Source organism: Sphaeramia orbicularis, chromosome 1, assembly GCF_902148855.1.
Source record: "Sphaeramia orbicularis chromosome 1, fSphaOr1.1, whole genome shotgun sequence".
Taxonomy (NCBI): Eukaryota; Metazoa; Chordata; class Actinopteri; order Kurtiformes; family Apogonidae; genus Sphaeramia; species Sphaeramia orbicularis.
Genome location: NC_043957.1, coordinates 24,086,283 through 24,103,281, shown reverse-complemented (window position 1 = coordinate 24,103,281; position 16,999 = coordinate 24,086,283). Strand labels below are relative to the sequence as shown.

At 37.9% G+C, this 16,999-nt stretch overlaps 1 protein-coding gene across 2 annotated transcripts; it reads left to right on the top strand.

Moving 5' to 3' along the window:
• Positions 1-224: 224 nt before the first annotated feature.
• On the top strand, positions 225-10,532 carry LOC115417063 (B-cell receptor CD22-like). 2 transcript variants are annotated; one of them, XM_030131028.1, is made up of 10 exons: positions 225-299; positions 441-511; positions 3,890-3,958; positions 4,046-4,273; positions 4,369-4,707; positions 5,248-5,475; positions 7,367-7,627; positions 7,735-7,825; positions 7,942-8,042; positions 9,089-10,532. In XM_030131028.1, the coding sequence occupies exons 2-9, from the start codon at positions 457-459 to the stop codon at positions 8,009-8,011; spliced, it is 1,341 nt and encodes a 446-aa protein (XP_029986888.1). In that variant the 5' UTR covers positions 225-299; positions 441-456; the 3' UTR covers positions 8,012-8,042; positions 9,089-10,532. The 2 variants fall into 2 exon arrangements, with proteins under 2 accessions (XP_029986888.1, XP_029986896.1); XM_030131036.1 differs by having other exon boundaries at positions 246-299; positions 444-511.
• The last annotated feature ends 6,467 nt before the right edge of the window (positions 10,533-16,999 follow it).

Genomic DNA, 16,999 nt, shown 5'->3' with positions numbered 1-16,999 from the left:
ATTGCAACAACAGAAAATCATAGGTAGAAAAGACAGAAATAGACCAGAGTGTTCAATAATCTGTTGGTTCAGTTCCTTTTCCTCTGGAGCCTAAAGTGTCTGAAAATCTTCAAACCATGAGTCAGCTGTGGATTGAAGAAAACCATTAAAATGAGAAGAAGAAAAAGAGGAGGAGAAGAAAAAGAAAGAGGAAGAGGCAAACAAGTGAAGTAAAAGGAAGTGGAAGCAAACACATTTTTCTAAGTGTTAACCCCTTCACAGTGATGTGACAAGTGCTGAAATTTGAAGTCTTTATTCAGGTGAGAGCATATTCAGTTTGATTGTAAAGTACTTTTAGCTGAAAACAGATTACGCATCATAATAATATTTTATAGTATGGCATAACCAAGTGCTCTGTATTTCTTGATGTGATTAATGAAACTCTTTCTATGAAACTACAGCAGTGATGAGAAGACCATGGGCTTAACAGTAGCAGCCGGTGGATTTATCCTCCTCCTCCTCTGTGGATCAGGTACTTTTTATTTTGTTTATTAGCTTGTATATGTTTTTTTAAAAACTAATTCTGTATAAAACAGTTTAATTTTGCTATGTCTTTTATTAAATGACAAAACTCAGTCTAAAGTTTTTGATGCCTCTCTTCAAATGAGATGTCAAAATGTTTAGCAATCATCACGTTCTTCTTTATTCACATTTTTAAATATATGATTTATTGTTATTTAGAACTTTAGAACTTTTTAAAACACAAAAATGCCTTTGCTGCCTGATTACAGCGACATCTTACTTTTTTTTCCTGAGTATGACTGCTGTTTTCTCTAACTTCCTCTGCACTCCACATTTTGTTAGCAGAAGAATGAGGAAATATAAGAAAGTACACATTTCTCTGTCTTCCTGTGTTTGCTATTGACCTTCATAACGGCTCATACTTTTGTTAAAAGTTTGTTTTTGCCTGACATAAAAGCGCTAAGTTGATGGACAGTTTATTTATCAAAATGACGTACATTTCCAGAACTTTTTTAAAGTACTTTTTAAAGGATAGAGACTGTAAGTTCACAAGCATTTTTATCAATGAAGCAAAAGCAATTCTGAAAACATCTACATTAGTTTGACAAAAACTGACAACACAACGGTTGTCCCCCCCCCCAAAAAAATAAATATAATCATAATTGATGAAGAAAAGACATGTAAGGTTTTACAAAACATCACTTTTCATCAGTCATATCAATAACAACATTTTACAAATCATAGGTTTATAGAATGTATTTGTCATGTGAAACAATAGTATATGACTGTGTCAAGACTAACAGAAGTCTATTTTCTTTTTTAAGCAGAGATGAACTGATAAATAATCAGGAAAGACATTTGTATTTCAGGAAGTTGCACATGTAAAAGATGATCCTCATTTAATTTTGTTACATCTTCACAAATGGATGGTGAATTTCTATAAATCTGCACATTGCAATTCACATTTTGAAATTTAACATTAGAAAATGTAGGGGGAAAAACAGCAAATAATTGGATGAATTTTGCTTGCTTTGGATGTTTTTTGTGAGAAAAGAGAAAATGCACAAAGAGGAAATGGAAACATTTATTTTGAATATATTTTGACATAGAAAACATTTAACTCATGTAATTAATCAGCTGTTTGCTGTGTCTTCAATGATGAACAGATAAGTGTGGAAAAAATCGCAGGTACAACAGGTCGTGTGGACGGATGAGGACAGCCATCTTGTCTTGTGTCCCACGGAAAAAGACATCACAGCCATTTTAGATGGAAAACAAAATGATCTGTTTCTTCTCCTTCTCTTTTTTTAACCATGGGTAATGGAGCCTACAGTTGATGCTGCTTATGACACAACACATCCTTGACAATTTGCTACAGATTACTTAGGAAAAAATGCAGATTATTCTTATTTTTATTTTTCTGACTTTTCTAATGTTTGCTTCACATTTGCATGACATGTTATTCAACGATAGCTACTGTATTGTCTGCGGACAGAGGGTTTGACTGTGTGAAGCTGATGTGCATGAATTGAAATTACTGATATTAAGACACGTAGAACTGTGCTGATGTGTACGACTGTACCTTTCATTTCACTCGTGGTTTTGGCCAAAACCCCCAGTACCAACAGTGTTATTTGAGTTCCTTTTTCTTGCATGTTGCTGTTTTGACAGTTCTCATTGCATGGTTAGAACCTCTTGCACTAATCCTCACTGTTTACGCCTTTTGTTCAGTTTAGTCCAGGTTAGTTCAGTTAACTTCACAAATGAATAAAATTAAATAATCCACACTACTTTTTTTTTTTTTACCTATTCCATGACCAAAAAGGAACAAGAAAATATATTACTTCCCTTCTCTTACTTTTAACATAATTACACATAACCACTTTTTTGTCACAGAAGTATATGTTCAAATAGTCTGCAAGTCAAAGAAATTAGTTTTAAATTAAATATCACCCACAGTTTGTTCATAATGTACAATTTTTTTTCTGTTACACATGAAAACTGAAACATCCTTTTATTACTTTATTACATAATTTGATATCAGTATATATAGCATCTGCAAATTCTCAGGAAATGGATTTATTTCTGTCTTACTGTTTTGACCCCATCTCTTAAATCCATCTTGTTTGTTAGTCTTATTTAATGCATTTGTGAGATGTAAAGTCACCTCCAACTCCCTAGTTGAATTCTGTTCATTACTCTATTCAATCTGTTGCAGTTCATTAAACCTCCAGTTATCATTCCACTACTTTACATATGATGATAAACAGTAGATGAAGTGGATGAAGGTGATGGGTAAATCTAAACGACTAAGTTGGCCCCAGCAAACTTTAGCACATTAGCAACATTATCGTATGAGCCAGTTAACATTAGCTCCCACTGCATCTGTCAAACCAGTTCTTAATGCATTCCACGTATATGGAATATGGCTTTTACGAAGCCTGTAAATTCTATATACTTCATTTTTTCATTTGTCAGCCCTATATCTGTGCTGTCTGGTTCAGAGAGAAATAAATAAAGCAGTAATATATGTCAACACACAGCTAAGCACAAAGTAAAGCACCGCTGCTGTAAAAAACAAGGAGCTTGAATATTTAAGACGTGCAAAACAGTAATCTACTAAAATAATAATTGTATTTCAGTTAAATTAGTACATTTCACCCCTTCTCAGACTGAACTGGTGCCTCATTAAAAAGGGAAGTTAGAGTTCAGTCAACAGTTGACTGTTTGGACCCAAACCCTTCCCCAAAAACACAGGCACCTAAGCAAATTAGCAGGCTAGCTGTGTATGAGTTAGCCTGATGCTAACCTTAGCTAATGCAGCTAACTTACACCTATTACTGTAATAGGCTACAGTAAACTTCATGAGAGACTCCTTGATGAATGCTGAATGCCTTGTTCTTAAACATAAGCACAGCAGAGCTTCCTATCAGGGAGAAAAATAAGTTTCATTCAATGAGCAAGAGCTCTAGCAGTGAATGCTAGCTATCAGAGACACAGACTTCCCTGTCAATCACAGTGGCCTCTCCCTTACTTATGAATAACTTCTTGGCTTTCAATCAAAATGGACCCCAGACCATTATCAGAAGTGGGACTCTGAATAGACCAAAATGTTTGTTACTGCCGTAAAGTTGGACATTTTAACTTTATTGGTTCTTAACAGGGATTGATTCCTTTTTCCCTCGCCCCCTAGTGCATATTTATGTTACTGCAGATTTTGACACTTCCATAGTGGCATCATGTTTTTAGTCCTGGAGGTTTCTGCTTCGTTGCTTCATCTGTCTTTGATATTTCATCACTAGCAACCTAAAGAAATAAACAAACTACACATTTTCTTTCACCTCTACACAGTGATTATAAATGTTTCGCTCTTTTGGATCCGTTTCAGTTCACTTGCCTCATGCTAGAGAGGATCAGTGTGAAGGAAGATTTTCTGGGCCAGTCACTTCTGTCAGAGGTAATATTTATTTAACAAACTTTCACATCTCAAGAATGCGACTGTCAAAGTCTGTGTAGGCTGAAAATGTCATTTCAATTTGTTCAGACCCAAACCTCCAGGTGAATGTGAATAGAGGAGGGGTCCTCATTTCTTCCTGGACAGAGCTGCGGTGTGTCAGCGAATGCTGTCTGCCCAGTCAACCCTCTTATATCTGGTACAAGAATGGACACAGAGTTGAAGAAGAATCATCTGTTTATCGTGACATCTTTGACAATGTAGACAGTGTCTACTGCGCTGTGAAGGGACTTGAGAATTTCCCCTCTCCTCAAATTTGTGAGTGTTTCACAGACCTGGAGTCTTCAGCTTATATTTCCTCTACTACTGTCAGTCTACTATCAACTAAATGTGCTGACTTTTTTTTCTTTCAGGTGTCCATATGAATACCTGCAATAACATAATTTACATGGAACAAAAAATGATTGCCTTCAGCGGTTCCTCTGTGGACATTTCTTGTTCCTACAGCGGACGTGGATACGATGGACCGAAGTTCTGGTTCAGTCCTGAGCGCAGTCATCTGTGGAGGAATCTGTCCACACCTGAAGACCTCAGCAGAGACCCCCAGTACAATGGGCGTGTTAAGACTTCTGTAGGGAAAGGACGCTCCACTCTGACAATCACCAACCTGAGAGGGACTGACTCGGCCCAGTATCGCTTCCAAATCGGTGGCAGATTTAATACTTTACCTGGTACAACTCTGTTTGTCATAGGTAAAGACCAATGCAAATGATAAAAGCACAATATTTAGCATACACAAGACTTAGCATACATAATACATAGCATAAAGATGACTGATAAATAGGTGATATTGCAAGACGTAAAATATTTCTTTTAAAGCTGATGATTGTCTACCACTTTGCTTACAAAGGAATGAAGTAGCACAGTACAAGTAGAAATACTGTCAACATGAACAGTTTCTTGCTGATCCAGAACTGATATCATATTTTCATTATTTTTCTAAATCCTCTATTCCTGACCTCAGTTTTGACCATATAACTTCAGATTTTGTATTTTCAGTCATTTTTCATTCATTCTTTTTTTCCATGAGACCTGTTCATAGTCATTCTGATAATAGACCTGAACTGGTATTGACAGTGACATTCCACCTACTACAAAAGTACTGATGATAGAACCATGAATCCAAATCCTGATGAAGTAACTGATTTGTAATGCATATGTGTTATAATTTTATTTTGCCCCATCTAAGTGTATGCTTTGAGCTTAAAGGCCTGTCGTGTTCTCATTTCCAGCTCTGCAGGTACAGGGGATCAGTGTAACAGTCAGCCAGGCTGGAACTGAGGCAGAGCTGAGGTGTCAGAGCAGCTGCATTCCAGCCGGTCCTCTCTCCTATGTCTGGTTCCAAAATGGACAGAAACATAGGACAGAGAATAGTTCTACTTACACAGACCAGTTTCAACCTGGAGACAATGTCTCCTGTGCCTTCATAGGATACGAAGATTACCGCTCTCCTTCAATTGGTAAGTTCACTCCTTTATCAGTCTGCTGTAGTTTTCTATAGCTGGGTTTCCATTACAGTTTTTCACAACATAAAAGCGATATTTCTACAATTTTGACAAAGTATACTTGTAGGTGTTTCCATTGAAAAGTGTTTGGCTTCTGGTGTGCGATTCTAATAAGGTCCCGTCTACCTGTCTCACAATATGTCGAAATTCTCACAGAGAGAGAGAGCGGAGTACAGTTCGTGTGTACCTCACAATTTCACTCTGCAAATATGCCTGATCCCACGCATAATGGATTTCTGGGAGAGAACTGTACAGAATTCACCAACAACTTGTGGATCTAGAATTTATGAATGACACGAGCAACATCTAATGAGCTGTTATGCTGTCGAACCTCTTGTGGCACTGGACTTATCATACTAGTGAAAATGTGGAAAATGTGTTTCTCTTACACTTTTGCGCAATATTTCTGTATTGGAATGTCTTAAAAACCACCTCATGAGAGTGTAAAAACTTTTTTGCGATCTTTCACAGTTTTTGCGACATTTCTGTGTTTCCATTACCAGTTGTCTAATGCACAATTTACATTTTGTGCATTTCTGAGGGTAATGGAAACCCAGCTAGTCACAACCACCTGATTCAAGACCGAGTCAAGCCTAGACCAGATACACAGTGAAGGCATTAGCATCTGCTTGTTTCCTCACCGGTGATTACAAATGTTAGTGTTTCCGGAAGAACATTTTGTCATCACATGTCCTGTGTTAGAGCATGTTTAGATAATGGTGTTTCCATGTTCACTGGATCTATCCATCTGAAAAAAAAAACGACCAAATACATCCAATGCTGCTGAAGTGCTAAGAATTTGTATGTTACCTGAATTATTTCACTGTATTGATAGGATTATTGGTTCAAAAGATCTTATACATTTTAGATCAGCAGATGCTTTTGGGTCTACAATGGTTGATTTAAGGTGTATTGATTGATTCATGATGTCGCTTCATGTTTTCAAAGCAGTTAGAAAACAGTCCACCTTAAAAGCTAATGCAAGGTCTGACGAGGGCCTTACACTACAGTTCCTACCTTCCTCATTATCCAGAAACCGACTTCTAACGCTAACTGCCAGCTACCTAATTTTGCTGTAGCCACTACTTCTCTTTAGGATTTGTAAGTGTTCATAGAAGTGTTACATTGCCCAAACTGTCTCAGCTTTGTATTTCATTATTTTAAGTACGGTATGTGTTAGGTCCTACTGTTACAGATGCACTCCTCAGGATTGTCGTATTTAATTACAGATGCAAGTTTTGCCCTTGATCGCCTCCAGAAACACACAGCTTCTCCAAAAATTTACAATTAGAAATTAATGCAGTTATAGTTCGCATTTCAACAAATAAATCAGACATATCAACAGTTTAGTGAGATCCCTGCAGACAAGAGATAATGGTCATTTTGAAGACAAGACTGATCTAATACACCAACTTAACATAAAATATGCTTACCTTACCTTCATATATACATACATTTTCTTCTTGCATAGATCTACCAGAGAATGTATGTGCTTGAGAAAAAATGTATGAATAGATGAGAAAATATTTGTGAAGGTGAATCTATGAATGTATAAGTGAAAATACATAAATGAGAGATTTAAAAAAAAAACTACTTTTTATATTGTTTGTCTTTTGCACCATCTTTATGTATGCACATTTTTCTTGCACTTTATTCTGTTACTTCCTTGACCAGTGAATTTTCCCATTGTGGGATCAATAAAGTCTAATCTAATGAAATGTATGAATGTAAAAGATTAGTGTATGAATTGTACGGCCCCTCATAGTTTTCAAGTGCTAAAACACTAGAAAGTTTTTTCCATCATTGCACTTACAAAGATCAAGCCCTAATATCTCTGCATGTCCAGAACCCTGCAGGCTTCCCTCTGTGTCCGTGAGTCCATCTGGTCAGATCGTGGAGGGCAGTTCAGTGACTCTGAGCTGCAGCAGTGATGTCAAAGCAGCGGCTGATTACACCTGGTACAAGGAGGATGAAGACTCTCCAGTAGCATCCGGACAGATTTTCACTATAACACATGTCAGACTTGAACACAGTGGGAATTATTACTGTGAAGTTCAGGACAGCAAAGGACGATACAAGTCGATGGTACATCTGTTTGTTGTTACAAGTGAGTCTGTGACCTCATTCACTATGTAAACTGACTGAAAATCAAAAGAAATACATTTTCTTTTTCTTTATCTTTTCAAACATGTATTTTAATGTCTATATTTTCAGAGAACTTGACTGTTCTAATAATGAACATCATTAGACTGACTCTACTGGTCCTGTTGGTGCTTTCTGTGCTTCTAGTGAATCTGTGGACAAGGTAAAACATCCAGAATCTATCAGTGCCATCACTGATGATAATAATAATGTGGATTTTTCTCTGTTTTGTGTCTGAGGTTGTCTGAGGTTCATATTTCTGTTCCTTATTGTATCCAGAAAGAAGAAAGGAAAAACTCAGCGTTTCAACACTGAACCAACTGAATTTGTCGAAATGAGGGAGAGATAGATAAACACTGGGTCATATTAAGAGAATAAAGGTATGAGATTTTTATGAACTGTTGGATTATAAAGTCAGTGTCACAAAGTTGCAAAATCTATCTATCTATCTATCTATCTATCTATCTATCTATCTATCTATCTATCTATCTATCTATCTATCTATCTATCTATCTATCTATCTATCTATCTATCTATCTATCTATCTATCTATCTATCTATCTATCTATCTATTTTTTTTAAAGGTTCAGAATGGCTAACTTGTGTTTGTTCACTGTCGGACATTCAGTGAGGATAGCTCCATTTTTAAGCTAACACTAGCTGGAGTGAAACACCATAGACTGTATGTGTATCAGTAGTAGATCAGTAGAGGAACTGTAACGTCACCCATGTGTTTCTGATCCTTTGGAGCCAGAAGTGACCATATTTGGACAAAAGGGGTGGAATTACGGGGTCAGAGGTGACCTAATGCTAAGTAATAATTTAATGACTTGGTAAAATGGTAAACTTAATGAAACACTGTGTAACAAAGTAATCTTAGGGTCTTATTAGTGGATATTATTGATCACCACTATAACAGCTAAGTTATCTGCTAGGAAAAATGTTGATAAATGTTGTTCTTTTATAAAATAAACCAAAATTCTGAAAATGAGGTGAGTGAGCTGACATACAGACCTGTCAATGAAACCCCAGATCTCCAACCATTCTGTCTGACTTGAAATATTACAAATGGATGATGTTTTAACATGGATCACCAGAATAGTCATAACCAGTCCCAAATAAAGCATAAGAATTTTCAAGCAAAAAATGGCCCAAGTGCTCCACATACAAGTCAATATATTGTGACAGTTATCATCAAACAGATAACAGGAAACACTGACAATCTTTACCTGAGTAATAAATGAATGCCACCAAATGACTAGGTCTCAACACAGAACAGACACCCAAAGTTCATGTAGCAAGCACAATGTTGCAACCTTTAACAGACACACACTGTGTCTGTGTCACACAGTTTTTAACTCCATAACCTGCAAATGACAACAGTCTCATGTCAATAAATCATTTTTCATCTTGTTTTTTCATCCAGGCCCCATTCCATCCAGGAGCCCATGAAGTTGGAGTATTTCACTCCTTTCTTTTTGAGTAACTTTTCTGAAAACCTTCTGTGAGAGAGTGTTTTGTTTTGTTTTTTTCCTTTTGCGTTTCCTCCTCCTCCCCACCCTCCTCATTTCCTTGCTCCTTTCTTTCCACACTGTTCTATCTTCCCTCGGCCTGTGGAGGCTGCAGGCAGTGGAGCTGCAGCGGCAGTCTGCTCCCTGGCTGCCAAAAATGGAATTAAGTCGGTTGCCAGGTTGGATAAGGGATTGGATTCTCTTCCTCTTCTGTTATCCCCCTGGACCAGATCCTGTTTCCCCCTGAGGGGGTTGGGGGTTAGCGGTGATGGAATGGAGGGGGGGCAGGTGGTACAGCAGGGTTAGATCGCTGCCAGGTCTCTGTCACCACCGTACCTCAGCAGGCCCGCATCAGGACACACCTGTCCACCCGAAAAGCAGCCTCTGTGTCAGGGCAGCAGCTGCAGCCGGCCGGGGGTCTGAGTCTCCGGACCGGCCCAGGTCTCCTCCACGCCACGCCAGCTTATGCAGCTTCACAGGATGTAGCACCTGGCCGAGTCTCAACCCAGCTGGACAATAACACTGCTGACTGATATCAATGGAGGGTCTGGAGTTTCATCACAAATATCCTAGCAACCACGGCTGGAGTCATCATGGAGGAATCACTGTGTAACAATAACATGCAGTGTGTATGGCATCCATTAGTAAGAGCTCCCTCCATCGTCTCTATCCTCCTCCTCATCATCATCACTAGTACCAACTAGTATTTTAAACATTAGCCTAGTAGTCATCATGTGTCAGCTTTGTGTCAGATCTCACAATTTTAAAATTATATTATAAACTTAAAAAAACTTAATGGACAAGCTCCTGAGATTTACTGACCCCTTATGTGCCTTTGTGTCCCCTCAGATCAGTGGATGGGGCTCTGATAATCATTCCTTGACCTCAAATGGTTACTAAGGAGGAAAGGGCTTTTACAGTCAGAGGTCCCAGAGTATGGAATAACTTGTCCATTGAAGTCAGACAGGCCACAATCTCATTTCTTTAAACCCTCTTTAAAGCATTCCTCTCTACAAAGACCTTTATTTTTTTCCTAATGTTCTTATGATTTTGTTTTTATACACACTTTAATAATTTTTTTGGCTTTGATTGGTAGATTCTCCCTTGCTTGTACTGACGTTTATGGGAAAGACTTTAACATTGCTTAGAAAAGTGTTGTTGTTATTATTATTATTATTATTATTATTATTATTATTATTATTATTATTATTATATAAGTGTCAGAGATAAAGGAAATATGTTGAGCTTAGTAATATTTGCACTTCAAAAATAGCACAGGCTGGCAAGTGTATGTTGAGGGGGGAAAAAAATGATTGCAAGAGTTGTGAAAATGCGAAATAAAACTGCTTTTAAGAATTATTCCAGGTCTTTGGCCTTTCAGTTCTGCCCAATTCAACTCACTTAAATGTATATATTTATTTATATGCAACAAACCACAAAATCATGTTGTAATACAGGATGTTATAATATACACTTCATAGTATTTTTTTTCGATGTGACCCAAATCTACCGTGTACTTTTATATCCCAGTGACATTAAAATCTGTTACTGTCTAGATGAACAAAAATATAACAGACTCTACACTCTCAAAATGTAGCATAAAGGTTCTAAACTCAAGACTTGAGGTGAAATGTGCAGATATTAATGGCTATTATGGTGATAAGAGATTGAAGCCACTGAGCCTTTTTACAGCTACTGGTACTTTACTACCTTTTTGACAAACTATGACTTTCTGGACTCATGAGTTTAGTTTATAGAAGGTGTAATTCAAACAGGAGTCAATAATTATTCTTCTCACCATTGACCGACATTGTTTCTGAAATAAGATTATCATGGTGCACAATCAGAGGAGCAGAACTTACATAGACACTGTTACAGCCCTCTAAAAGTGAAGCCACCCCTTTTTATTATGTCAGTGGTTCTCAAATGGTTTCTTCTTGGGATCCCTTTTTCACACGGTCAGTATCAAGGGTCAAGTCCATTTTTGTAGAATTCAAACCAAACAAAAGCATGTCCATTGTCATTGTGAGCTTTTTTTTTTTTTTTTTTTTTTAAAGAAAATTATGCATACACAACCTCAATAGTAAATGGAGTGAACATCCCAACTGCTCAACGAAGTATTCATGCAAATATGAAAGACTTATAAAACTGGCTGTTTTTAACACATTACATGAAGACTGTGCTTTGGTTCTAAATCACATTTCAGTTTTGATATTTTAGTTCTGTCATGTCTGTTTTAGCCACTTATAGGTCACAACCCACCACTTGAGAGAGTTGGTTCTCTGTTAGTTTTGCTCAAGCAAATCAACCAAACTCGAAGTCTGTATCCAATGATTTCTTCTCAAAGGTGAGTTCTGTCTTTTTTGTTAGATTTGTGTTCAAGTCATTATGTTTCTGATCTGATTTTATAAATTGTAGTCCAGAATCCTTCTGACATGCTGTCAGAGACATCCCTGCATTTTTACAGAGAAACAGCACCACCATCTACATATACAGATACTTTACATACATATAGGCCCTGTCCATACGAAGACAGCTTCGGTTGTATCCACGAAAGTTTTGTATTGGATAGATAGATGGATAGATAGATAGATAGATAGATAGATAGATAGATAGATAGATAGATAGATAGATAGATAGATAGATAGATAGATAGATAGATAGATAGATAGATAGATAGATAGATAGATAGATAGATAGATAGATAGATAGATACTTTATTGATCCTTTGCAGGAAATTGCTTTGTTACAACAGCAGCAGTACAAGAAGAAAAACACTCTGACCCATCGCATGAACATCCCACAAACAGTCATCAATGGAACAAATAAATAATAAACAGAATAGAAGATATATATATCTATATATATATGTACAATACAAGTACTGTATATAATACAATAACCTGAAAACACCTAACACACCTAAGTATGCACAGCATACAATAATAATTTATCGCACAGCGATATTAAAAAGTCTAATAGCAGCCGGCAGGAAGGACCTCCTACTGCGTTCAGTCTTGGACCGAGGGGGGATCAGTCTGTGGCTGAAGGTGCTCTCTCTGAACACCTCAAGATGGTGCAATGGGTGAGATGCGTTCTTCAGAATAGAGTAGGATAGGCCTTTTGTCCACTTGATCCTGGGGTTTTCAGTCACTGAAACCACAATCTTTTAGAAATCGGGTCCCAAAGTGAATAAATTTGAAAGCGCCAGTTTCACGTCTTCATCTGTACGACCAAAGCGCAACTTTTCTAACGATGATGTCATAGCCCCACCTCTCTAACCTTTCACCCTGGGAAGCAAGACACCACTTCACAACAGCAACAAGAACAACAACAATGGTGGACTACAGAGTCATGCCAGTGCTACAACTATTGAGCTTAATGGAAATATTGACTCAAAATCTTCGGTCAGTCTTTCATTAGAATGAGCAACAACCATAGCTAACAATATTTACCTCCGCCAAGGAGGTTATGTTTTTGCCAGGGTTTGTTTGTTTGTTTGTTTGTTTGTTTGTTTGTTTGTCTGTCTGTTTGTCTGTCCGTTAGTGTGCAACATAACTCAAAAAGTTATGGACAGATTTGGATGAAATTTTCAGGGTTTGTTGGAAATGGGATAAGGAAGAAATGATTAAATTTTGGTGGTGATCGGGGGTGGGGGGGCCCACGGGGGGGGGGCGCAGTCCAGAAAATTTCATCAAAATCTGTCCATAACTTTTTGAGTTATGTTGCACACTAACGGACAGACAGACAGACAGACAGACAGACAGACAGACAGACAGACAGACAGACAGACAGACAGACAGACAAACAAACCCTGGCAAAAACATAACATCCTTGGTGTGGGGGGGCCCACGGGGGGGGGGGGGGCACTGATCAGCCTTGGCGGAGGTCTGCACTCTCCGAGTGCTTTTCTAGTCACTACATACTCTTGGATCTATCGCGGACAGGGGCAACCAGGAGGAAATATTGGCTCAGACGCAGTAGAAACAAGCAAGCTTTATGCACCTGCTCCACGTCTTCTTCTCCGTCTTTTTGCGAGAGTATTACAACGCCACATACAGGCCTAGCATTTGTACTACATCATTTTCAGTTGTTTTCAGTGGTTTCATGTGGACGCAGAATTTCCTGAAAGGACTCTGTGTTTACAGAGCACTTTTTTGAAAACGACAAAGAAAAAGATCGAATAGGAAAATATGTGGTTTACTGTGGACATGGCTTTAGTTTCCTACAGAATTTGCTTATCTCTCACTTCTGTCTTAAGGACTATCAAGGACTCAATTCTGCCAAGTACCAACAGGTGAAGGCAGAGTACTGGATACATGGCTTATACATAAAGATGAACAACCATTGTGCTGTGTACCTGCCAGCTCCACACAGAAACTGACAATGGAATCAAACCCAGGACCTTCTTGTTGTGAGTTGATAGTGTTAATCACTGCACCGCCATTGTTTTATAGATACAGTGATCTATGTAACCAGTGATCTACGTCCAGGTGCATGAACACCACCAACCTGCTGCCCAATCGCATTTTCTTATGAAGCAGTTGGATTTACAAAATAATGTAACACATTCATGCGGCTCCACTAGTAAGAATGGATTTGTCAGAGATAGTGTTCAAGCTAATATATGAGGCAAAAATAGAAATGAACAACATGAGAAATAGCAATGCAATGTGCAAACTTTCTGCTATATTGAGGGCTGGTTTAGTGAATGTGAGGTTTATAATGAACAAATAGATGCCCTGTTTCCAAACCCAAACATGATGCAACAAAAACTTTCATGAATCACATACCTGGTGGTGGATGTTCCATTAGAGATATAGGAACCAAATAAACAGAATTGCTTTGGCCCTTCCTCTAACACTTTTCCTAACACAAACCAAATGGTTTTTATGTAAACCTAGCAAAGTAAAGAAGAACTGAAAAAATCTTATGACGACAAAAACTGGAAAATGTTTTATAACTGGTACAGTTGAGGGCCAGTGTTTTGTAAATGACAGGTTTTCTTTTCCTTAAAAAAATGTTTTTTGTGTTGTTTTTTTTTTTTTTTTTTAATTTCCATATGTTTTTGAGATACATTGAATTACAACTAGAGGTATTTTATAGGTTTAAGACTTTTATTGACAAAATAATCACATTTAAGTATTTGTATTATTCCCAAACTTCTGGCCATGGCTTTACATGATCTGAATAATATCACTTTTTACATCATCATTTTATGAGAGTATCTGTGAATATTTTTTAACAGATCGTGGCTGTCTAAGGATATTAAATAGTGTCTCAATGAAAAAAATAGGAAAACATGCTTTTTTTGATGATAAAGAGTCATAGAGAAAAGAAGTACGTTTAGATTATTGATTAATTGTCTATAACTGAACTCAATGTCTGCAGTTTTATTTATTTATTTTTTTTTACCGTCGTTTTCATTGTTGATTTTGTTTTATGTAAATTATGTGTTTGCAAATTTTAATATCTAAGTTGTTTCTTTGTGTTGAATCAAAGACAGTTCTTCATATTGTGGACAATAAAGTTCAACCAAACCTAACCCATGGTGATGTCAAGATAAAAATAAAGTGACACCTACCCTGTTTTCTGTGCATTTGTTAAAAAACATATGATATGCACAGTAATATTGAAAGTAAAGCAATTTGCGCTTCCTGGTTAACTGTCCAGTTTAAAACAACTGTTCCATTAGAAATCTAAAAGTAAATGTAAGTTACATTAATCTGAAGTAAAACAAAACAAAAAGTACTTTTATTAAAGTTAATATCAGTTTACATAAATGATTATTTTCCAGGTGCTTTTTTTGCCATTACCTCTACCACTAGAATAATTTCCATTAACTTTTAAGTGTTTGTGGTTAGTGGACTGTGCTGACTTGTTAGATGTGGTAACGGCAGCAGGAAGGAAATAATAAACAAGTCATACATTTTTTTAACTCAATTTTATGTATATTCATTTCTATTAAAACTATAAATCTTCTTATGAATGTGTTCCTGAACATGGTCACAACCAGAGCTACATTACAAACTGACTTTACTGTGTAATATCACAGTCAGATGGTGCTTTTTATATTTAATTGCTGCAAACATTTATCCAAATATCAGATGATGCCCTGGGGAGAATTATAGTTTTTCATTTCCCTCTCATCTCTTGGGGTAAAAGGTATTAAACACAGCTTGGCTTTAGCAAGAAAAAGAAGAGGTGGGGTTGTGAAATGGACCATCGGACCTCAAAATACACCACCTCCTCTACTTTTTCATTAAAATTATTTTTCCATTCTCCTCAAAATGATTTGGAATTTAAAGTCCTCTATAATTGGGCCTATATTTTCCCGGCCTGCTGCAGCTGTGCTTATCAGCGAGGGGTAAGAATTAAGACCACATAGGGAACCAAATAACATTTTTAAAAGCTGGGAGACTTAAGTAGAAAATTGGCTTAGCATGCAGATAGCAAAGTCAACAATGGGAACATATATCCCAGCTTGGAGTGATTGAAGTCCCTGTCTTTCTGATGAACAAAGTGTTTGATTTTCACCACGGCTCTTACATAAACTGCTAACTTGATTTCACACCCCGGATCTGAGTGTGACAACAAACACTTTAATTAGAGGAAGATGATGCAGGGTAGGGGAGGAAGGGGGGGAGGAAAAGGTGATAGACGGTAACAAATCCCCAGCACACTCCAGACAGCCTAAATATACAGCCAGCACAGTGAAATATACCAATTTTTTCTTTGCTTCCCCTACTTTTCATATCTTATTATTTTTCTCCTTATTCTTCAGCTGAATATTTTTGCATAGCTTAAAGCCAGGTGCTATCTCACCCAAACCTACTTTGTTCATTTGCATCAGTGAGGGTTTCTTTTTTTTTTTTTTTTTTTTTTTTTCTCGGGAAGGGCATGAGTGTCATAATTAGGCCTTTGTAGTTCCGATCTGGCCCAGACCGTGTACCTGCCATCTCGGTTTGTCGCAGCCTGAGTGGTACCTTGTAGCCCTTTAAACCGAGCCTCTCCACACGGCAAGATTAGCTCCTTTCAGAGTGCCTCCATCTGCTAAGTAGTTGTTTTTACGCTGATAGAAGAGAAGAAGAAGGAAAGGAATGAAGAAAAAGACCAACAAAAAGCCCTACACTTGATCCTGGGGACGCTATTAAGCAGCCGGACAGATCACCAGAACTGATAAACACCGTGCCAATCAAGCCGTCCACCTTCCTCTATAACCCCCGAACCAAACCACCCCCATCTCACTTTGGGGTTTATTGGTCAGCAAATAATCAAAGCACTTTTTTCTCCACTGGAGGGGATTAGAAAGGCGAAGCTTAGCCCGCCGGACCAGACACTAGCGGGGAGGCCAGGGGGTCTCCTTATCAGGGCTGGGCTGCTACAGGACAGATTGCTTTCACTGTCGCCCGTCTGTTGGGAAGAACAAAGACGCACCGCCGCTGCCGCCATAATGCCCTGGCTCTGGTGGGACACTGAGGGCGAAGGGACTAAAGGAAAACGCCTTATGTATTCATTAGCATGAGCAGGGAGATCATACATGCCTCCACCTCCCTCCTTTCCCCTTCTCCTCCTTTCATCCATCCCTCTGGCCTCCATTAAATGGGGTTAATTTCTCCCTCGTAACCTGTTCCCTCTGATTGTGCAGGCGAGGGATAAATATACTGATACATGCATTGTGTGTGAGACTATGCAGGTTCAATAGCAACTTTTATTGTATTCAGGAAACAATAAGTGGCCATGGCTGAGGAGGTAGAGCGGGTCATCCAATAACTGAAGGGTTGGTGGTTTGAATCCAGCTCTGTCCTAGTCATGTGTCGTTGTGT